This window comes from Gadus macrocephalus, chromosome 9, assembly GCF_031168955.1.
Source record: "Gadus macrocephalus chromosome 9, ASM3116895v1".
NCBI lineage: Eukaryota > Metazoa > Chordata > Actinopteri > Gadiformes > Gadidae > Gadus > Gadus macrocephalus.
The window spans coordinates 11,345,155-11,368,897 of NC_082390.1; the positions used below are offsets into that span (position 1 = coordinate 11,345,155).

The 23,743-nt window shown below is 40.6% G+C and overlaps 1 protein-coding gene across 8 annotated transcripts; it reads right to left on the reverse strand.

The window, feature by feature from the left end:
* Positions 1-756: 756 nt before the first annotated feature.
* On the reverse strand, positions 757-22,719 carry ppp6r3 (protein phosphatase 6, regulatory subunit 3). Of its 8 annotated transcripts, none has more exons than XM_060060758.1 (26): positions 22,511-22,719; positions 20,223-20,407; positions 19,463-19,693; positions 19,098-19,284; positions 18,570-18,707; positions 18,237-18,302; positions 17,911-18,023; positions 17,283-17,396; positions 16,518-16,644; positions 15,948-16,100; positions 15,605-15,763; positions 14,848-14,912; positions 14,260-14,375; positions 13,956-14,041; positions 13,270-13,356; positions 12,616-12,662; positions 10,632-10,686; positions 10,053-10,183; positions 9,381-9,496; positions 8,706-8,910; positions 7,221-7,318; positions 6,753-6,942; positions 4,114-4,131; positions 2,731-2,838; positions 2,451-2,522; positions 757-2,137 (listed from the first exon to the last, which is right to left on the reverse strand). In XM_060060758.1, the coding sequence occupies exons 3-26, from the start codon at positions 19,687-19,689 to the stop codon at positions 2,086-2,088; spliced, it is 2,730 nt and encodes a 909-aa protein (XP_059916741.1). In that variant the 5' UTR covers positions 19,690-19,693; positions 20,223-20,407; positions 22,511-22,719; the 3' UTR covers positions 757-2,085. The 8 variants fall into 8 exon arrangements, with proteins under 8 accessions (XP_059916741.1, XP_059916740.1, XP_059916737.1 ...); XM_060060757.1 differs by having other exon boundaries at positions 6,753-6,945; XM_060060754.1 differs by having other exon boundaries at positions 6,753-6,945; positions 12,616-12,695.
* Positions 22,720-23,743: the final 1,024 nt, after the last annotated feature.

Consider the following 23,743-nt stretch of genomic DNA (forward strand, 5'->3'; position numbering starts at 1 on the left):
ATAGCACAAGCTGCTACTTTAAATGGTGTAGCCTACTAGCTGATAATTGATGTATTCAGGTCTGTTCACCCATCTCTTGACACTTCTTTACCAGTATGCTTATGAGGCCTCTACAACCCGTTTAGTATGGGCTACATTCGCAGTGGTGTGGTTGTGACTGTGCATCATTCCATGCGATGTTTTTATGCTAAATACTTTATAGAACAATTAAGAAAATCATATCGGAGAAAAGAATGGGATTTTAGCTCGAATGATGAAATTAATTATGTAGATTAAAAGTAAACAAATAAGAAATGGTAAATAAACTATACGACCATGATTCAAGATGCATGAATCATGGCCAGGACGTCATAAAAAGTAAAGTACAAAACCCCTTCTTGTGTCTCAGGAGGAACCACAGCAGAAGTAAATGCTGCCCTCCAGTGCTCACTGGAGAAAAAAAAAAAATGCACTGGATCCCAATTGTAAAAGGTTCACGCCGGACTCAAGCATATGCAACGGTGTTCACAAAAGTACAAAACCCCTTCTTGTGTCTCAGGAGGAACCACAGCAGAAGTAAATGCTGCCCTCCAGTGCTCACTGGAGAAAAAAAAAAAATGCACTGGATCCCAATTGTAAAAGGTTCACGCCGGACTCAAGCATATGCAACGGTGTTCACTAATGACTCCCCTTTAGATAAGGTGGTATCTACAGGAGATAAACACTTTAGTGACGTTAAGGAACACATTAACTTGAGAGAAAAAAAAGCACAACAGCAGAAGTAAAAGAATGATTTATTTCACAAGATATTTATTTTAGTTACAAGTTGTGGCCTTGTATTTTTCTTTGAATCACTTGTCCCCATAAACTAGTCTTAAATCATAGTGCCCATACGAAGGCACAATCCCATAGATCAACTCCATGGAACTTGAATTTTTTTTTTACATTTAAAACTTAAGTGCGGACATTTCTTCTTCTATTAACACCTGCTGAATGTATCTAAGGGATGCCAACAGTAAAAAAAAAAGGATACGGAAAGGTCTGAATTCACATTTACCATAAATTGTCGAGCTTCTGGACCCTGCATCGTAAATCGACCAAGTGTAGCAAGTCTACATGGAAACAGGAGCAATTTGGAATTGTAGAGTTTTCAGACACACGAGGGGCGGGGGTCATTTGGAGTGCTGTACAAGTCGGTGAGGGGATGGGAGCAACATCAGCTACCGGGCCCACTCCCATTCTAGAGGCTGCACTTCGACACTGGCCACGTTCCCCACACTCTGCTGTGAATGTGACATGCATAAACGATAACCTGTGGATGCCTCATTAGTATCACAACATTACCATCATGTAACTTCCATAATAAAATAAGTTAAAAACTATACCAAAATGGCTGGTCAAGTATGACTTAATGCAATAGAATACAAGAAAAAAGAAAAAAAAAACATTTACAAATAATACCTGTGGCAAAATAAACCTTTAAGTAAATAGTTTTTTGTAAGTTTGTTTCAATTGTAATCTCAGAGGACTCTTTTGCTGACAGCAACTGGTTGGCTTCTGACCGTGGCAGCCTGTCAACGTCGGTTCATCCGTCAGCTCATGCGGGGCTTGGTGACAGTACATGAGAATATTAAAAATCATCTAGATTTCCATTCCTTAGTTATTTATCTTCCCATTACTGTATACCATTTCTTTTCTTTTTTTATAAAATATTTTTATTCATACAATCATTTCTTTTACTATAGCAACATCATATTACTTTTTTGAGTGGCAAGAGATCAGTCGCACATCATCACCTCATAACAACAATAGTATATAAACAAATGAAAAGAAAAATCCTTTCGAGTTTGTCTTTTTTTCTTTTTCTCAGTTCTTCATGTTATAACAGAGTGTGTGGTACGTGTAGTTGGTGGGGTGTGTGGTGTGTGTGTGTGGGTGGGTGGGGTGGTGTGTGTGTGTGGTGGGGGTGTGTGTGTGTGTGCTGTGTGCGTGTTTGTGTGGTGTGTCGCACTGGGCTGAGCCTATGGAAGTATTGCTGGTCCTGGTGATGTCTCTTGGATGTGTGATCTGGGAGCAGAAACATGGCTGCTCTGGGGACGGGCGTCCTCACGCTGGTCCCTTAACCTCGACCTCCGTGGACGCCGGGCTCACGTCCGGCCTTCAGACCCACGTGGGGAGGAACAGAAACACACAATTTGTGATACATCAGTTACGCACTAATTCTATATAGAGATAATATAGCAACAATGATCAGTTTTTCATTATATACATATTATATACTGTATATAATATATGCAGAATATAAGCCTTTTTATATACTAAAAAATGGAAATGGATCGTGAACTTTAGGTTTTGGTCTCCTTTCAAATATACTATGCTGCAAGAAAGTACTTTCGTCTCAGTACATAACTTTTATTTATTTCTTTATACTATTCTCCAAGGAGTTAATCGGTCCGTAGTCTAGGACTTACTTTGGCTCCTCTCCAGCTGCCGTCTCCGAGGGGCCGTTGGGGACCTCAGCGGGGGCCCAACTCCTCTCCCCGCTGACGGATCAGACATGGCGGGAAAAACAAAACCACGATCAAAGAGGAGACAACCGTGGCAGGCGGCCATGACTGGAGAGTGAAACGGGTTGCATTCAGAATGGGTGAACAGTAGCGCCCCCAAGTGAACATCCAATGAAACAACACGTGGCCCCTGTTGTGTTGGCCAGAAGCCACCCTGTTGGGCTGTTTATTGGTGGAGACCCACCTGGTTTTGGGACAGGGGGATGACGTGGTGTTGGGGCCGGTCCTCTCTGGATCACTATCCGCCGCTACAGTGTACTTCTCCTCCGAACAAACGGCTTTCTCTTCATCACTGTAACGGGCGTCGGCAACATGTTACTACGGTTGTATGGAGGTTACCGTGACCATGAAACCCTTCAGCACACACACACACACACACACACAGATGCACACACACACGTAGGACTTGTACAAAAAAGACCCAATGAACACGCAAACCGAGATGGTGAGTGAAGACGCATGCTGGATGGAATAGTGGATTTGTGTAAAACAAGAGGTGAACAATGGAGGCGTTGACGATGGAAGCTAGACCACGAAACAAGGAAGGTGCAGCGCAAACATCCAAATGTTCAGCAAATAAAAGAAACGTGGAGTTGTCTGGGGTTTGCCCTTTTTGAATAATGTTTTGATTGGTCCAACATTTCACAGTGCCAGCCATCCAGTCTTGCTTTTTATAACCAGCACTACTATAAACTGGTTAAAGCACCAAAATACCCTCACTAAACTCTCTAAAGTGTTTGTTTCACGTGCTAATCTCATGGTTTATTGGCCCAATTTAAAAAAAACGAACCAATAAGAAACAACGCCTGCATTAACCGTGTTTCACCAGCGATGCTGCCGTCCCTGGGGGTTGGGTTATTTTGTAGAATTTGACCATTTCTCCATTTTAAGATGAGATCCAAAACCACCAGGTGGTCAGAGCGAGAATTGTAAGTCGTGAACTGAAGCCTTTAATTGTGAAATCAAGAAAAGCTATAGTGATGCCAGAACAAACACTTAATTCATGTATAGGTATTCAGACCTTACTTGACATTTCTGTCATATTTGCCTCTTCAGCCCTGGGTGTTTGATTAAATAAACAAGTGTTCACTCAATTGACTGTAATGATGAAGAGCATTCGCCATAATGGACAAAACATGCAACTGCACAAGATGAAACAGGAGCATTATCAAATGATATTCCCAATTTCAGCCAGATGAATCCAGTTCATATTACTTTAAATGAACATTGGAAATACTTTACAACTTTTTCAAAATCTGAGCACCTTTCAGTATTCAAGGTCAACCAAAAACTTTATGGGTTAACAAAAGCTTAACCCATAAACATGGGTTGAGCATTCATATTTTCCTGTAGTATATGCTTTCTGATTATCTATATGATCCTGTAGGGGACCAATACGATTCTTACATCCCATGCGAGGTGAAAAAGACACACCTGGTAGAAAGACATGCAGTATGGAGGGAAAGATGAGCAGAAAATCAAAACGAAGGGGAGTGGGGAGAGTTGGATGAAGATGTTACAACAAGACACCACAGCTGCAGGTTGGGGTCAGAGTGGCTGTACATACCGATACGATTTCAACACCCTGAGGAAGAGCACACCCACAACGCACAGCAAGACAGAGAGAGAGGGATAGAAAGAAAAAGAGGAGAGGAAGCTCTGCTTGTAAATGTCAGTCAACAGTCAAGCATCCAGGTCTTACGACAGAAGTTGTTAATGGCTCACACATAACTTGGACACGGCATCGGCCACTAGGGGAGGGAGGGGGGGGATGCGGAGGGTTATGGTTTTATAGAGTTATCTTTGTTGAATTGGAATTCAGGTTAAAGACACTCAATGGGAATGACAAAAACAGACAAGTCACATGAAGCCGATTCAAATGTGCAGCTCCCCAAATGTTGGCATCTTGATTTGGTATCCTTTGTTCTATGAATGTTGTGTGAGGAAAGTCTGATTCCTACTTGCATTGTCAAGTTTAGTACTTATTAATTGAATATCTTTATACACCTCTGCAAACAGCTGTACCTATATTTAGACCAAACTGAACAATGTCCAAATGGAGAAATCTAAGTGCAGGGACAGCCCCTCTTGGTGAAACACAGGTTTTGTATTTTCAGATTTATTGCTTGATTTAGTTGCAGTTGAAGTCACATGCCACAGGTTCTATGGCAAATGACTTGGCATACCATTCTGTTGAGCCAGTCTCCCCCTTCATCACCAAACGCATCATACATCTACAGAAAGGCTGCCAGAGGTCCGGCTTCACGCCTCCATCACCTTTCAACTCTGCATCTGCTACTTGTCACTGTCTCTGCCCCTCTGACAGACATGTGTGTCACAAATATGCATATTGTCTGAAATCCTCGTGCATGGAGTCAAAGCAAAATCCATCAACACGTTGACCACTCTCTAACTGCATTCCAACAGGACTGGAAATGATGGCACAGAAATATTGTATGGCGATTAGGACCAATGGCTCTTGTTGGATAGTCAGACTGCATTTGAACTGCAGGTTTTAATAACAATTTGCTGCTGAAATGTACTGAAGCCACTACAAGTTCAATGTATTGCAGAAGAGTAATGAGAAAATATTCACTTTAGATCGTTTTACAACAAATTAAATAGCTTTTAGAATTGCATCTCACTTGCATAATGTTATCCATTTTCAAGTATAAAGGTTAATTAATGAACAAGACATAGAACGAATGCAGCTTTATCCTCAAGATGCAACTGTGATAAATTGGCAAAATACACTTAATCGGCATATTAACACTGAAAGGCTGGTCACGTTTCTTTACGAGATACCCAGGAATCTGCCCTTACAAATCTGACAGATCAAGCCTTAGAAGATTTCTTTAAAACAATTTGTCTTTACTGCTAGAAAGATAAAGCTACAGTATAGAAATTTATATTAATTGATGATTAAGTATATTAAGTATTAGATTAATGGATAATCATCCCACACCGTTAATAAAGATCCAGAGAACAAAAAAAATCTATTTTGTGTATTGCCCAATACACATTTTATAATATTCTGGCCATTCATACTAGCTAACAAGACCACCCTTAATCGAAAAGCACAGATTTACGTTATCTGGAATATTAAAGCATGACTCCACATGTGTGAGTGCTAGGGCTGTAACGATACACAAATTCACGATTCGGTTTGTATCACGATTTTTGACCCACGGTTCGATACATCCCACGATTCTTTTAAATTTAAAAAGCATTTTATTTAAACAACACTTAAATACCAATTATCTGAATGTAACATTTAATAACAAATAATTTGGAACACTGAACAGATTTGAACCAAAAGAATAATATTAAAGTATAGCTAAATTAATAAAGAAATAACCAAAGATTGCAGTTGGAGGATGCTTTTTGCTGGTAGGCATAATAGGGCCCCTTTAACTGTTTGGTTGGTTTATTCAAATATCCTTATTAGCGCTTCTTATTAGGCTATGTAGCTTAAATAATGACATAATCAGGCCTTATAGAATGCAACATGTTTAATAGCCTAACTTTCAATAGATGAGGAAAAACATGAACGTCGCAATAACGAGGCATAGTGTTACGAGTAGCATATGTGTGTGCGGGAGAATGGCAGTGTGCGTATGCGTGTGTGAGTGACGTCAGCGAGTGAGTGGACGAGCGAGGAGAGCGAGCGGTAGCGCGTGTGTCTAGTGAAGAAGCGAACGAGTCCGGTAGAATAAAGTACCCATCCTGTCAATAATCGGTGGCCGCTTCATTCCGACCTATAAGCAGACAAACTGCCAGTCAAATCACACAAAACAATAGAGACAGGATCACACAGGCAATTTTTTTCGCGCTTGGCCCACTCTGGATAAATGTCGTTCATATCGCATATGAGGACTTCGACGGCTGTGGAGAAATGCAATCCTCCGTAGCCACGGAGAGCTGTGATCACAGAGAGGGCATCTCGTCACATATTTACGGCATCGATAGGAGGGGGCGCTGTCAGCAGACTATTATTTAGACAAATTATTAGCAAATTTCAATCGGACAATTTGACCGAAGAGTTAGAAAGGGCATATCGCGCTTCTGCCTTCTCACACCGTGAGACAGGTTCGTGGCTTTGAGTATCGCGATTTTCGGTTTGATACGCGTATCGTTACAGCCCTAGTGAGTGCCATTCTAACACCATAAAAGGCCAATCGGTGCCCATGAGGCCGCTGCTCTAACCTCTTGAAGACTGCCGTCTCAGTCTTTGCGTCCACCGTGAGGCTGAGCGTTTCCTTCATGGAGCCGTTGATCACCGTCTCGGTCACGCTGCGCTGCTCGCTGGCCGCCTCCTCCTCTGCCTCGGGGCTGCTGAGCCTCTGGGCGGGGGACGACAGCGGGCTCTTGTCGGCCGGGGACCACCCGTCACACTCTGCTGGGAGAAGAAGACCCACAGGTTCACATGGACACAACTGATGATCCACATGTAGGAACGGCAGAGAAGAGGTTTCAATCACCCTTCAAATGTTTGTATTACTCAAGATTCAAAAAGTAATGTTACACTAAGGACATTGACCTTTCTGGTACAACAGGTGATAGCGTTTACTATTAAATGTATGTCAATGCCTTGAAGTGGGGAATTGGCATTGAAATGAGGTGTGTTTGCTGCTGGCCCTGTGATTTGAAGGGAGTGTTCGGATGATGGTTCACCTTCGGGTTGCATGGGTGCGTTGACTCCCAGCGGGTCCATTGTCTCCACGCTGGTTTCCATGGCTACAGGAGAGTTGCATCTTAGAGGGTCTTTAGGACTTTGAATAGAAAAACATACCAATTAGTTACATAATTGAGTTACTAATTGCGAGAAGCCGTGACAGTGGTGATTACTAGGGCTGCTTACGCTTGTTATTTTGATTAATCCTTCAACAATGTTATTGTTTAAAGCAGGGGTTTTCAAAGTGTGAGAGAGTGAGCCCCACCTCAGAGAAAAAAATTCAGCTGAGCCCCCGCCCCCCCAATTTTTTTTTCTAAATACCTGTGTTTTGAAAGCCATTTTAATTATTTTACACATTTCAAACATCTCCGAACATAATTTTAAAACATTTGGAACATATTTTTGAAACATTTGAAACAAATGTAACATATTTTTTAAACATATTTCTGAAACATTACCGCATCTTTTTGCGTTTTTAAACAACACAATTTAACAACTTTATCTAAGCATGTTTTAGCTTAACCTTTTTTAAATACACTTGAACATCTTAATCTGTGTAAACTGCCAGTTTACAGATTCATTCAGGGTCCCCGACTCTGAATTTTCTGAGTCTAATCAGATCTGCCTTTTCAGTCCAGAGATTCGACTATTCGGCGGGGTTTGTTTACCGGCGTTGCTATGGTGACCTAAATTATTATAAGCAACTGAAAACGACGCCGGTTTGAAACTAAAACTGATTCTGAAAAAAGTATAAATGCTATCAAAATTCCGTTTAGATAGTATTGAAGATACAAGTGTGTAGATTTGTTTAATGGTTTGAACGATGATAAACGGTTGAAAAAGGAATGAGTTACGATGTCTAGAAGTAGGTGTATCAGAATGGGCTGACGTCGTCAATGAAAACGGCTGAAAACGAAGCGGTATGAAACTAAAACTGTGATTCTGAAGACATTTTAAATGATATCGAAATTCTGTTCAGATATTATTGAAGATACAAGTGTGTAGATTTGTTAAATGGTTTGCACGAAGATAAACGGTTGAAAATTGATTTAGTTATGTTACTTCTACAGTTGAAGTACGACTGATGATTTGAATCATCGTCTTTCAGGGGTTTTTTCGGGTTTATTTTTTTCTCACGTCGCGCCCCCCCTGAAGAACTCTGGCGCCCCCCGTGGGGGGCGCGCCCTACAGTTTGAAAACCACTGCTTTAAAGTATAAAAAAGTAAACACAAAAAGGTGGAAAACTGGCATTACTTATTGAAATAGATAATGCAACTCCCAAATTAAATAAAGTTTATCAAAAAGTGGAGCATTAGGTCATTTATGTTGTGCCCGCAGCAATTCAATTCCGCGGCATCACGTAGGAAAGCATTACTTCAATGAAATTTAAATGAATTTACCTTAAATGTGTTGATGCGATCGCTAACATCGACAGCCCTAATTATTACAGTAATTATGAACCAGAGTAGTAATCAGTTGCCCACCTGAGATGGGGGAAGTTGGAGAAGTCGGCCCAGCTCGTCTCTGAGTTGGAGGGGGCAGGGGGGCTGCTCCAGGCTGCACCGGGGACCACTGGTACGGAGGAGGAGGGGGGGGGAGGTGCAGGGGTGCTGTTGGGGCTCGGGGCGGGTGCAGTGGAGTTGCCAGTGTCCATGGGGATGTCTTCAAAGTTGGCTGTCCACACAGGTCCTGAAAAACGTAGACTCAACTCTTGGAAACGATACACACAAACTACCATATACATAAAATAAATTGCAATGCTGGTCCAGTGCCACGTATTAAATTGGTCTGAGTCGGAAAGACAACGTAACTGGTCCAACTTTTTCGCAGGAACAGACTTAAGGTGGCAGCATTGTTCAAAACAGAAACTGGTGTTGGCCCAAAAAGGTTGCATTTTTTGGCCAGAAAATAAAGGAAATTAGCAATGCTATGATTCATGCTACATTTTTGTTTAAGTGACACATAAAACGTCTATATTATATTATTTAGACCTACTATATGAAGCATTGCGAACAATAAGGAAAACGAAGTCACATCAATTACGATTCTTTCATTAATTTGTTATGTGGCAAGACAAACCAATTAAAAATAAGTGAGGTACAATACTCCCCCCGCATTGATATAGTTTATGTCATGAGTAAGCAATGAGTATCATGTACCTGTATCCACATCCATTCTGTCATCAGTACTGAGGCCGGGGACTTCAAAAGGATCCCTCTTAACATCTTCCTCCTCAGAGTCTGTGCTCTCTTCACTGTCTGTGCTGCCAGAACTCCTGTTTAACAGACGCATACAAAGGGGTGTCAGAGGGCCAGCCCTTTTTACTTAATTCTTCAGGGTTCACTAAACTTAAAAGGGTTTATTACATTGTACATCAAATCCGTTGTTTTCATACTTCAGATGACATTGGTGAATTGAGAGGACACAATATGTGGATCATACATTTACTGGCAGTGAATAACATTTCCTTAACTTATGCTTCAGCCCATTCATCCTAAAATCTGCATGTTTAACGTGATCAGCATTAATTAATTTATATTTTATTGAAAATGTTTCCCCCTTTAGCAAACTGCAGGTTAGTCTTCACAACCGACGATGCGCTTCCAATATTGGCACATGATTTGTATCATTTTAAACATGAACTCAACAGTATTCATCGACCTCTGGGCAACAGTACCCATGTCTCGAAATCCCTAAACCCAACCTAGCAGCCGATGCCGTGTTGAGAGATCATTGTGTGTCAACGCATAAGGGCTTGGGCTAGTCATTTGCAGAGTTCATTCATAATTTCCATGAGCAGCCATTAAGAGTAAATAAGATGAGTGGAAGACCTGGGGCGTCTCTGTGCCTCTGGAGCGAAAGAGACATCTTTTTCATCCCAGATGTCTTCTTCGTCAGAGCCAGCCTCTTCAAACTGCTGGATCTTCTCCTTGCAGCGTGCCTCAAACAATGCTATGTTGGCCTAGGAACAACAAACAAGTGGTCACACCGTTAAAGATCACACCAAACTCAGACAGTTTGTGAAATTAATTTTCCTCCGGTTCCCATCTTGAGTATGGCTCGACAACGGGCCAGTAGGAAGAAGCCGATAATGGTCGCTTTGTAAAAACATTTCTGCAGTCTAACATCCATAGCAAGGGTTGATGGGTGGGAAACCCTATCACACAGCCAAACTGGTAGCTTACTCCGAGTCAAGGCCATAGTCCATAATCCCAGACAACTATTTGACCTTGATGTATAATTATTAATTTATAAATAAGATGCTTTCCCCCCTCCATAAGAGTTGAAAAGGCAAATTACCCTAATTATAGAGCAAAGCAGTGATAATTGAACATAAACACATTTTTTTATATTCAGTCAATGCCATTTACTTTCCCCTACAGGTAATGATCCGTAATATCGATACTTACACTTTCATTTGTATTCAGTGAAAAACTGATGTCTGATATTCTATCAAAGGGAATACTGCAATGTTAAAGAGAACAGAGTTTAGTTTAGTTAGAAACGTTAGGCATAAACACACATGACAACATTCCAACTCCAGTATTAAATGTCTACTATTTGAGGAACCTCAGGGCTACATTTATCTTAACTCTAAAGTGCAACATAAATTCACACATATCTTTTTCACATGTCTGCTACTACTATAAATTATAATGTACCCTGTTGTAAGACATTACATTTGCCATACTAAGCAACATTTTTGTAACCTTCACAGCATAGATACCATTACGACATTAGTAAGGGTGTCTATCCCATTAAAAAAAGGGGGAATTCAAACAAATCCAGCTCCTCTGTTATGATTGGCAAGTGGTCACACACAGACAGCAGTGTTTCCCCCAGTACTGTGTAGTTAAGGCGGCCGCCATAACAACAACAACAATAATAGGGCCCCGCCTTGACTACCAATGTATATTAAATTGGTAGTCAATTTAATATACATTGGGACTACCAATATGGTAGTGTATATTGGTAGTCCCCCCCCTGCTCCTTGACCACCTTGACCAAGACATTATCTGGGGGAAACACTGGACAGAGACAAACTGCACTAAAAAGGTGAAAATTAATACTTTATTTAAAATAGGTGCAAATCAAATGGTTATTTGGGTAATAGCAAATTAGTTAAGCGGATTAGCGTCCTCTTAAAAGAAGCAGCAACTTGCACGCTGTTAACCTGGTAGGAGATCATCCCTTCTCATGAGGAGATGTTGTGAGTGACAGCTCATAATAGTCAGTTCAGTTAATGGCCAGATTAAAAGATGGAAATGGTTTGTGTAATGAGAGTTGTTATCAGGGTGCGTGGCCATGGGCAGCAAGGTCATTCACCTATGTTCAACTATAAGGAGGTTGGATTTGCTGGAATAGGGGATAGGGAACAAGCCCCTTGCCCGCACCCCCCCACCCCACCCTGTAAATGATGTGAGCCACCTGCATCTGCATCCCGTCATTGTGCATTCATGACAACTTTCCAACGAGACAAATGTGTCTTATCTTGGTCAATTTTAAAACTCTGAAGTAAATTTACGTGGTCAATCCAGACAACACTGACAAAGCTAAACTTCAAATCTGTTCATCAGTTCAGAGAACTGTGACACAGCTTTGAATATAAAACGTTTTACAAGTCAAAGATTGTCATGAAAGCTGGTAAAAGAAGCTTCTATACTTCAGGTCTAAAGACAGTAAAGAAACGGGCTCAAAGAGACTACACCTAATTCAACATAAGGAATCCCAGATACATTTATAGACAGTTACTAGTCTCTCATTAGCACCCACAACAAAGACCGCAGACTTTACCCATAACCATTAGCTAGGTTTTTGGAAATAAAGAAAAGGGACGGCATACTCAATCAATCACACATGAACTGTGATTTACCTGGATATTTTAATCTTCCAGGATATTTTGTGTGACCAGAGACTATGCCACAAAATTTAAAGTAATATTACAGATCTATGAAGACAATTTTTTAGGTCACAAAAGGTATTTGAAGTCAAGCGATATCGATTGACGTAAAGAGCAATACTCCTCAAACTATCTACAGGACTTGTACATCAGAATGCAATGATTTTTTGTTGGACTGTGCAATTCTAAATCACCCATGCTCATGTAAACTTTGTTTTACCACTTCTCGAATGAGAAACGGCTTTGCAAGTTCAAAACGTAATGACAAATGCTTTCCAGTAATCAAAAAAACATTACTACTAACTTAATATCCAACATTCCTATGCTGCTGTGCTACCAACAGTGACGTCACGATGTACAAGCCCTATATACACACACACAATCAAAATCTGGAACAATTAACCACTGTGAAGACCCAATTTCAGTGTACCGTCCCTTTTCTTGTGACAGCAACAATCAGAGGCACAGTCTAGCCATGCAGGATAAGTACTCACTCCACAACATCGTCCTGGTCAGCAAACTCTTCGTCATTGAAGCCGAACTGCTCAATAAAATTGGACGTCATTTGTTGCATCTGATAATCAGAAAAGGCCTGGCAAAGCCCAGGACCAACGGTAATGATATAGTCTTAGCACTACACAAAGCTGGAACTGAATATGTAATGCAGGAGATAACAAAGGTATGCTTGAATATGTATTAAATACAGAGAGCTAGTTCCATAGGGTTAGAATAGCACAACATAACAGGCATGCAATAGTAAGGTGCCAAAATGCTCCAACGTCTTAGTTAGAAAAATTGCTCAGATTTAATTTAATCTTTAGTACATATCACAGGTTAAGTGTGAATACATGGAATCAATTTGAGCTTTTAAAATGGACACATTAGCCTTCATGCTTGAACCAAACCAGCTACACTACAAGTTTAGATTAACAATATAAAATGTAGGAGCACATTTGCTGGAATAATAGGTGGTAGGTGCATGATAAAAGGCATACACAAAAATATATATTAGGAAGTCCATTAAAGGATTGCTGTATGCATGTATGTATGTCTGCATGCATGTACGCATATACATACACACACACGCACACACATATACATATATATATATATATATTGGTGTGCACGCTTGCATATGTGCATCTTACTTGTTGTAGAGAAGAGTCCTGGTGAAAGCTAGTGTCTTTAAAGTCCACCTCATCATCACTGGACGAGTGGATGTGGTGCATGTTCACCTGCATAACAAATAATAGCTTTAGTCACTACTTTCTCAGGTACATACATTCTACCCTAGGGCCTAAAAAAAAATAAAGTTTGGTTCCTGTTGGTTGTCAGTTGAGGTCATGGGTAGGTAGGGAATTATTTAATTTTTTTATTTGATCATTTCCAGCGGCTGCGAATGATAGGTAGGTTGTTTTAATTTAAAAACGAGAAAATTCACTCATCCTTGTACAGAATGAAGAGGTGCTGTACCAAAACGTAATTATAGTTTGCATAGTTTTTTTTAAATCTTTTTTATAAAGCTCATAAAATAATTTGGGTCGCACATAAATTGACAGGGTCGGTCGGAAACCGGAACCAAACAAAAAAATTTTTTTAGGCCCAGTGTTCATTGTCAGGGAATAGAGTACTCAATAAGCATATATTTTCCATAGACATGGAAATATAACATCCACATTCAACTGAACCTCAAAAACAAAAAGAAGATCAGATTGCAAAAGTGAATACATTACAACTTCCAAGTAATTTGGAAGCACAGACCATACATTTTCTTAATCAATGCGTAGATGTTTGTGGCATACATCAGTTCACTGGCCAAAACTGCACATCTTACCAGGTCAACAGTGTTCCTCTTGTTTGTGTCTGACAGCTGGCCAGAGATGAAGGACTCCCATCTATCTCTGTCTTCCCCTGGGAGCTCTGCGGGGGAACACACGCAGCATGCAAAACAAAGAGGTTGAATCGTGATGAGTCGGAAACCCGGCTAAAACAGGTTCTTGTTTAGAACCTGGTTTCAGTATCTACATCAAAGGTATCTGGCATCAGTGACGCATCTCTAGCCCAAACAATGAATTGGATGTTCGTTGGGAGAAAAGCTGAATAAAGATAAATAAGTGGAGAGGAAAGAAGGTCCATACCAGAGATAATATGTTGAATCTGCGGTCCGTTTGGGCCTTTGTCACAGTTATGAACTATAGAGTTAGATATTCTGGTCAGGTGACCCATGTAGCCTCGCCGCCGGCCCCCTTCCGCTCTGCAATAGAAGACGGAGACACATGTAAGTGAAGATAACTTATTTGTTCCAAAATGCAAAAGATTAAAGTTTCTACCATTACGTTTGACAATTATTAAATTATCACAAAGAACTAAATGTACGTTCAGTTCTTAAGTGGAACCAAATACATCAACAGGCCAGCCAGTGACAGGCTGGCGTTGAGGCCAGCTGTGTTCCTCCATTTGGGGAGGCCATATTGAATCTCTCAGATTTAAAAAATGGATAACCCTGATTTAGAGTCAGAGAAGGTGATAATAACTTTAATCAAATTCAGAACACAAAATAAAGTATATACACACTTGCTTTGTGATCAAAGATGCCATTTGAAGAAACTCAGCCAGGTTTGTTGGCAATTTACCTTTTCAATGATTGCTGATGCGAATTACTAAATATAGAAATAAATTATTTGAAAATCCATTCACCATTATCACAGATATATCTATATACTCACTGTTCCTTTTCGTTGGAGGTCCATGCATCCAGAATTCTCTGTATAAACTGGCATTTTTCAAACAGCTGTTAGAGAGAAAACAAAGTTGAGTCAAGAGAAAAGTTATTGGATGGAAATTCTTGTGTGGATCTCCCCACTGGTCTCAACTGGTTCATATTATCAGATTTCATTCAAACAAAATAAAACTTGATAAACAAATGTACACATTGACGGTAGCATTCCATCTTTTAGATAACATTTTTGTATTATAATATTGGGAAACCACGTGTACATGGTTGACTGGTCGTTATTTATCATTTGCAAAGCCATGAAAGGTTGTAAACTTCAAATAGTTGTAGGTGCCATAATCTCCCAAAAATAGGTCTTCTCTTAAATATGTATCATCATCATCAACATATATTATCAGCTACTATGAAAACAGGACACAAAGAGGAGAAGAAGCGGTATCAACGGGCCTAGGTCAACTGCCTGTACGCGATTGGCTTCTTGCCGTCGCTTCCCTGTCGTCATTGTGTTAAACCAGCCAGTAGCGCGCCAAGGGGAAAAGCCAGCTAGTTGATTTTTCCCCGCAAAAACATATCAGAAGCAGAAAGAAATGTTCTTCTCCAGACACTGTTGTGCAGGGCAAACTCAATTCGCCAAAAGTATGGGCGGGGCTACCCAGGCTACCTCAAAGGGGCATTTAGACTCCTTGAGGGGCATAAACTATTATGAGATTGAAATACAGATTCGGCCCAGCTACAAGTCAGAGACGTACATGTTTGATGAGGATGCTTTCCCTGGCATAGTCCTGTTCTGCATCCGTCTGTCCATTTGGGCTGAGGGTGGGGGCAGGGGGCATGGCCAGGATCATGGCTGTACAGATCTCCACCTGGATATGGAGGAAGTTGTTCCAGATGTACTTGAAATACATGTCCTGGAAAGAAAAACAAACAGTATTAAAAATTTATCCATTTTCATTACTACGACATAACAGTTACTGCTATAGATATTTATGTTGCGGGCCGACATTTCTTGTAAACCTACCCATCTACCTGATCTGGGGCAAATAAAGCACCGTCAGTGTGTCCAATGTGGGTTCCACTAACATGGATACTTACTAATATGACCCCCAACGTGTTGAGGTTGATGAGTTCTGTGTTGATGGTGTGCGTGTTGCTCTGCAGAAGGCTGGCCACCAATCGGACCACGTTCAGCCTTGTGTTGCCAACTGGGGGGTCCAACACCCCCCACGTTGTCTTCATCAGGTTCTTCTGTTGGGGTTAAAAGAAAATGTAGGGTTAGGGTTAGTACAAGTGTAAGTTAGTACAGTGCTGTTAAGGTTTTTATTCCATACAATTAGGATTCTTTACTCAGCATCACACATCAGTTACAAGTCCATTTCATATAATATAAAAACATCCAGTGCAAAACGAACAACCAAATCAACGATGGAAAGTAACACTATGCGTGAACTTTTTTTTATTACTTGTACATCTATTACTATTCCATTCTGGATATATGCCAAAGGGAATTCCTGGCCATGGAGTGTGAATGGCTGCTAACCAAATGTACATGACAAATCCTTTGGAAGTCCAGCTGTATATAGCATATGCTTGGCTCTAAATCTATTCAGTATCCCTAGCCAAGCCACATCTGTTTGCCAAGCATTGAATAGAGATCGTGGGTACCTTGGGAGGTTCAAGTAAAAGCTGGTGAAAGTCCTTGAGTCTGGGCCTGACAGCTTCCAGGATGCTGTGGTTGACTGAGAACAGAGGGTGTGACATTCCTGGAGGACAATCCATGTGACCCTCAAACCTGCAACGTAGAAACCAAACATCATTTATCATATTCGACTAAAAACTTATTACATAGAAACACAACCTCCTAAATCACATTGTACACAACACATCCAGAGCTGTCAACCTTCCACTATGACCGCATTCCTTATTATTTTTAATACCAACCCTTTTACAGGTGGACCATTTATGCTTCTTCTTTTTTCATGCAGGCTGTCAGACTGCCCTGCAGTCTCATCTATACACAGAGTGAGTGTATTTATTTTGACGGACTAGAATACCTCCCGTTACCAAGTCGTAGCTAAGGTCCGTTCTAATTACTGGAGTAGTGAACAACGAACCGTTGCCTAAGAACCTTACGGGAGGGTAATGGTTGTTCCAGGAATTAGTCAAACCCTCAGGCGTTACCAGGGAAACAAAGCTTGTTATTGCTTGTGAAAAACTTTATATTTGGATTGTAAAATGCATGAAAATATAAATGAATAGTCTCAATTTATTTTCTTTGGCAAGTGACCGTGGTATAAGCGGGATAATGCCCTTCGAGGTGTCCATTATCAGGAATTAATGACTTTGCGGAGGCGTGGACACCTCGTCGGGCATTATCCCTTGCATAGACTACAAACCTAGACAATCATCATCCTTGTTATTCAGACTTACGCTGGTCTCCTCGTCTCAAACAGCGTGAGGAGGATCTGAATAACGCTGACGATAGCGGATTCATTCTTCTCCTTGTCAAAGATGTTGGCCAACAGTTGCTCCACAGTCTCCTGCCTGATGAGTAGAAATGCAAACAAAGGGTTAAAAAAAAAAACACTCAAAATCGAGCTGGAAGAAATGACTTGATAATAGGAGAACCACAGACAACCAAACTGCAAGTAATACATTTCTCCCCATCACAACTATTTGGCAATGCATGTTAATAAAGCATTGCACACAAACAAATTAACCTAGTTATTGCTTCTGTCCTTTTTACTAGTCTGTACTAGTTGTCACAAAGCCTCTTCCATTCACTTCCCATTTGCTTTCACTACAATCCTGGCAACAATAATGCTGCAAATGAAATGTGTGGATTCAAAAATGCAGGTGGGTGCAATTACATGACTCCCAGTGTAGACTATACACAACCAGATCATAAAAAGCTGCCTCTTGTTAAGACACTGCACATTGTTGTGGGGGAGCAGATATCCAGAATAGCAGATGGAAGTTACTTTATTTCACACAAATTATATTTCTATAAAAAAATACATGCAAAAAAGCAATTATTTTTATATAATCAAGAGCGTACTTCTCCAGTGTGGCCAGCAGGGGGTCTGGATCAGAGCTTCCCTGAACCTGGAACATCTGATCTCTGCTCAGTCTGATGATCTCACACAGAGACTGGGAGGCGTTGGAATGTCTCTATTAAGGCCAAGATGGGCCGTATGAAATACATACATAAAGGTAAATATATAACAATATGAACGTACCAATTCAGACATAGTTCAATCAATGCAGGATATACTAAACCAAACAATGTTTTGCCTGCTGCTTCCATTTATTTAATAATATTGCCATGTGATCAAAACTTTGCCGCAAGGTCATACAATTGTTTTAAATAATGAAATGACTCACGTCCTCGTCCTGACTAGATTGTACCATGTCCACCAGCCTCTGGATTACCTTCTCTTCATTCAGCCACTGCAGTGAGAGACAAACAAAAGAGGATGGAGTAAAAATGAATGTTGGATGGGCCAATAAATACGTAAATAACAAAACACTGAAAGAAAACAATGACATTGCAAACTCAATCAGCCATGGCTTTTGAAATGCTGGCGCCACATTTTGAATCAATTCATTGTGGTATTCAGTTTCAGAAAGTGTGATGAGAGGAACTACACTTGGGACTGTGCACTGGCAAAACATACTAGGTACAAACAAGGCCTGTATAATAAACCGCCTACGCACATTAAGCACGTCCTGTCTCAGCTGCTGTGGTTCGATGCAGGTCAGCATCCTGAGCAGCAGGTCCATGATCGCCGACGTCCCGATGTGTTTGATAACCAAGTCTACAAAGTCCTCCCGCTTCCGCAGAAACTCTACAATCTGAAAAACAATGCATGCACACAAACACACATGAATTGAACAACAATAAGGTTATTCCCCGTTTGTCTACAATATATATATGGTATCCTTGCATCCAAATAAAATCTGGGATTTATAACTTTTGCCCAGAGAATTGCCCCACAATATGACTACAAATGTGATTAAATTTTATTTAGTATGCAACTGTGGCATAATCGCAATATTGCACTTGAGGGTGTGCTTCACCGTCATTATTGCGACGAGTTCTGTGAGCATCACTGAAGTGCACATCCTCTTGTGTAATATTGCTTAAATCAGTCTCATGAACCAGGGCCTTGTGGTGGCCAAGTAAACATGCGCACAATCACCGTGACAGCCACATGCTAGGGCCGCTAACTGGGCTTGTTGTACCTGTTCTGGCTTTCGCCCAATGAGAATGGAGAGGACTTTGGAGAAGAAGCTGGCCAGGAGGGGATTCAGGGGTGGCTCGTTTTGGAGAAAGCCGTAGAGTTTCATCAGTAGGTTGTCATCTTCTCCCAGTCGGTCATTGATCTGACCCACGTCTGATGTCAGCAGCTCACACGATATGTTGGGGTACCTAGAGAATTAACTCAAAAGTTCAATGCTTGACCTCTTTTGATGCACACTCAAATAAATCACGCTTACATATTTGCCTGAAATGATTAGCAAATTTTTTTATCAATGAAATACTAGTTAAATGAATCAAGCCACAAAATAACTAAAATATGGAATACAATGCTTGAATGCAGCCTTACTTGTATTTGACCTTCTCCTCTACATCAGCATTGGGTTCCTGTGTGATGAAGGTGACCAGGTCGTCCATGCACTGAGGCCTCAGCAGGAAGTCTACGAGCTTGTGGTTCTGAGCCTTGCACTCCTGGAGGACATCTTCCTCGTCCATCACTTCAGTCAACGTCACATCTTCCTTCTCCAACAGCGTGTCGATGTGAGACGTGGTGTGGAGGTCAAACTTCCAAAACATGACTCTAAATGCAGGAAGTCGCACACCATACAATTCCAAGTTACAACACTATACAATCCAAGGAGGACTTGAGTACAATCAGAATAGGCATCCTATCCCGAGGTGGGGAAGTGTGATTGCATCATCTTTTTCATGAATTACTTTTATACAACATCATTTATATGTTATCCTAAACCTATAGTAGTATAATAGTGGTCCCAGTTGACAGATCTGGAGAGTTCACACTTGAATGGAGGTAGATAATTATTCATGTGGTTATGGTGATGACTCAATTCAGTATTCATTAAAAGCAAACGAGACATGTTTGGAAATGTTATAAATGTTTTTCATGTCCAAATCCTTGTTCGTGAAATCATACCTTCTTTTTATATGAAAGCATTTGGTACCCATACCAGAGCTCTGCGTTATCATTTTTTTGGTATAAACTGTGGTTATTGGATTTCAACCTTTAGATGGCAGCAGAAAATAACTGAATAAAATCGGAGATCGAAGGTTTTTGTATTCCTGGTAACCATTAGCTTTTCCATGCCCACCTGCTTGTGTGTGGACTCCAGAGACTGGAACTGGGGTTAAAATGAGGAGGCGTGTTCTACTCTTTGGGAGTTGTGGCCCATTACAGGCTGGCTTGCTGGGCAGAAGGTGGCGACAGACAGACACAGCAGCACACATACAGCAGCAGTGGCACCCAGCAGCTCCTCAAAACATCAACAGCAAACACCTGAGAGAACAGTACACATACAGAAAGAGTATAAACCCCAGGAAGATTCTTTTGGTGTCTTAAGGCCACAGTGGAAACGCAGAAAACAGCAACTTTGCCAGATTCAGACAAGAAGTGCCCTGAATGACATACTATTCTGACCCCCCTCTAAAAAAAAAAATCTCATGAGATCTAAACAAATCCCATAGATAACCTATTTTGGAAGAAAAACGGGTTCACTTCACACATTTGCATGCATGTGAAGACCCTTGCATTGTGTCATCTTGAGATACTGACCAAGTTGAACACGTAATCCTCATATGTTATCTGCATGCATTATAACGTTACGTACATATATTGACTTAAATCTGGATTGAAGTAGACCAATAATACTCATCAGAAGTAAATCACAATTACAGCCGGCAATACCCTTGTTCAATTCTAAACATTTGGATATAGTGCCGTGCTGCTTTCATTGGGTCTCTACATAAAAGCAAATTACATGGAATAGAACCGAAAGCCTTTATTGTCATTGTGCAGTATACAACTAAATCAGGAGTGCTATTCCTGAACACTTACAGTGCAAAAAGAGACAGGGAAATGGAAGACACAAGGAAACACCACAATGGGAGGAATGTTACAAAATGTTTAAAAACTAGTGGATAGCACTATTATGTCCCTGGTAGCCTATTGAAAATGGCCAAGTTTCTGGTGAAGTACATGGGATACTGAGTGTTTTTTTTTCCAATCTACTTTAGACTCCATCTGTCAAGTTTAACCTTGGTAGTTTGCACACTCTATGCTTTAACTCCAGAAGATTTCATCTACTAATGACTGCATTTCCGATAACTGTCTTGATTGTTTGCATCCCTAAAGTCTAAAGGCTCTTGGCTCTGAATAAAAAGTAAATCAGACAGCCAGAGATGTTAAGACCAAAGATAATGCCTTTTCTCCCCAAACTATTGTTTAACATGGTTTCTATTGAGTCTTTAACCCACGCCTATCAATCAGTTTTAAGAATGATTCTCCACACCTTTTCAAAACAATGGCAGAGAATCGCACTCGGAAAGGTATATTCAGCTCATATCCATTTGTGTCTCGGTCGAAGCCCATATATTGAGTGGGAAATCAGAAGTTCCTATTAACACTGCCGACCATTTTAACTTCTAATTTCTTAGCCGGATGATATATTTGGATTGTCTGCCAACAACAACAGATTAAATAGTTAGGTTAACTACAGTCACTACGCCTGAAGGTAGTTAACTTCATTGAAGCATAATCGTAACCTCATTTATAACCTCGGGTTATGCTTGTCGGTCTGCTTGTTTTGTGCTAATAACATGTTAATATCTTCAATTAACCGTCAGATTTTTATATATTCTACTATCATACATTTTATTCTGTAAGGTTTAATACGTCTAACGTTATTGCTCCTGATGTGAGAACATCGTTGCGTCCCAGATGGTGTGAAGACACGTTCCACCTGCGGCACTACTGCGTCCAATGTTTACACTCTATGGTAAAGCCATTCTACATCAGAGATAGTCCAAGCTCATTGCCAGAATGAAGATCATAGCCGGGTGCTCCTGAAACATAATTCACTAAGGTTGGCCACAGATCTTACATTTTAACTTCAGTCTCCAATTAGCATTGGGAACGGTGGCCAGAGTCATAATACGCGAACGGACTATGAAAATTAGTCAAACCAACGAACACAGTTAATTACTGTTCAGCACAATAACGTTACAGTTGCAGGAATCACGTGAAGAAGGCTGCGATATAATGATAGCGATGGTGTTTGCGTTGACAGCTAGCTCCTGTTAGCTAACGCAACTAACATATAGTACAGGGAACGGTTCAAGGAAATAAACGGTGGACCACAGAAACAAAGCCTTTTCATTAGTATGACTACAATGTGTCAAACGGGGTTGGTCATATTCGCTCATAAAGATCTGAGTTGCTACAATGTATGTTGTCAAAGTAACCTTTATACTGCAAAAAAGCAAGATGGCCAAGTATGCTCCTTGCTAGACAGTTAGCCGTAGCCGGCTATGGAAGACTGTTAGCTAGTCGCCAGTTCTTGTCTTTTCAACGAGAAGTGCATCAACTGGCCAGGGTACCTACCGATAAACAACAGCATACGACACGTATCCGGCATGTAGCTTATTCAACCATTAGCCCGACGCCACCACTAAAGAAACATTGACACAACGCGCGACTACGTTTATAAAAATATATTGTTTAAAACTGATTCTGACGGGCGCGAAAACGTAGATTATCTGAGGGTACTTTTCAAGATGGCGGTGTCGTCAACTTCAGCGACCCCTTCCCCCAACTACAACTTACCTATCAGCCGAATACAGTAGCGCTCTTCGCATTGGTCGAGGACCTGCCACTCAGAGAATACATTGCCATTTTATTGGCGAAACAGTTTGCCAGTTCACGATAGGATAACTGAATTCATGTTTTACAAATCATAGCATTTAGTTAATTTGAATATAAAACGTTCACGATAACGTTCACGAAAAAGTGTAACAATATGGCGTTAATGTACTAATTTCACAATATTTAATTTTGTTTAGAATTAACTATAACCAAAACCATTGACTCCACCCATACATTTGGTCGGACCTCTAAATCCAACGCACCAATAGATCACATGTTAACCAGTCCTTTATTAGAGCCAGCCACTGATGCGACAATGAACATTTGAACATTAGACCTCAAATGCATGTCTTTTCAAAACATATGCATTTAAGGCTTATTAATAATGTAACTAAATGTTACTCAAATAAATAAATCAAAGCTCTATTTAATTGATATTGCTTTAGATTGGGATTGCGATTTTATAACAGCGACGTCTGCAAAACCAATCTGTGCTGTATGGAATGTGTAACTTAAATCAGATACTTGTGGTCAATGGTCAATGATGACTGGAAAAAAAGGGACCAGAAATATTGACATGTTGGCATCAATATTGAGATATGGCCTTCAAATAAATGCAATCATAGAGTAGGAGGGTTGGGATACTTGACAGGAGTGTGTGTGTGTGTGTGTGTGTGTGTGTGTGTGTGTGTGTGTGTGTGTGTGTGTGTGTGTGTGTGTGTGTGTGTGTGTGTGTGCGTGTGTGTGTGTGCGTGTGTGTGCCTGCCTGCCTGCCTGCATGCCTGTCTGTCTGTCTGTCTGTCTGTCTGTCTGTGTGTGCGCGCATGTGAGGTTGTGTGCATGTTTGTGTTTGTGGTAGAACTACAACCATCGATCTATGGCCAAAAATACAATATCCTGTTATTTCATGAAATTATTAGGGTGATAATTATTATCAATAATATAATTTTACAAATAAAGAAAACAGAATTA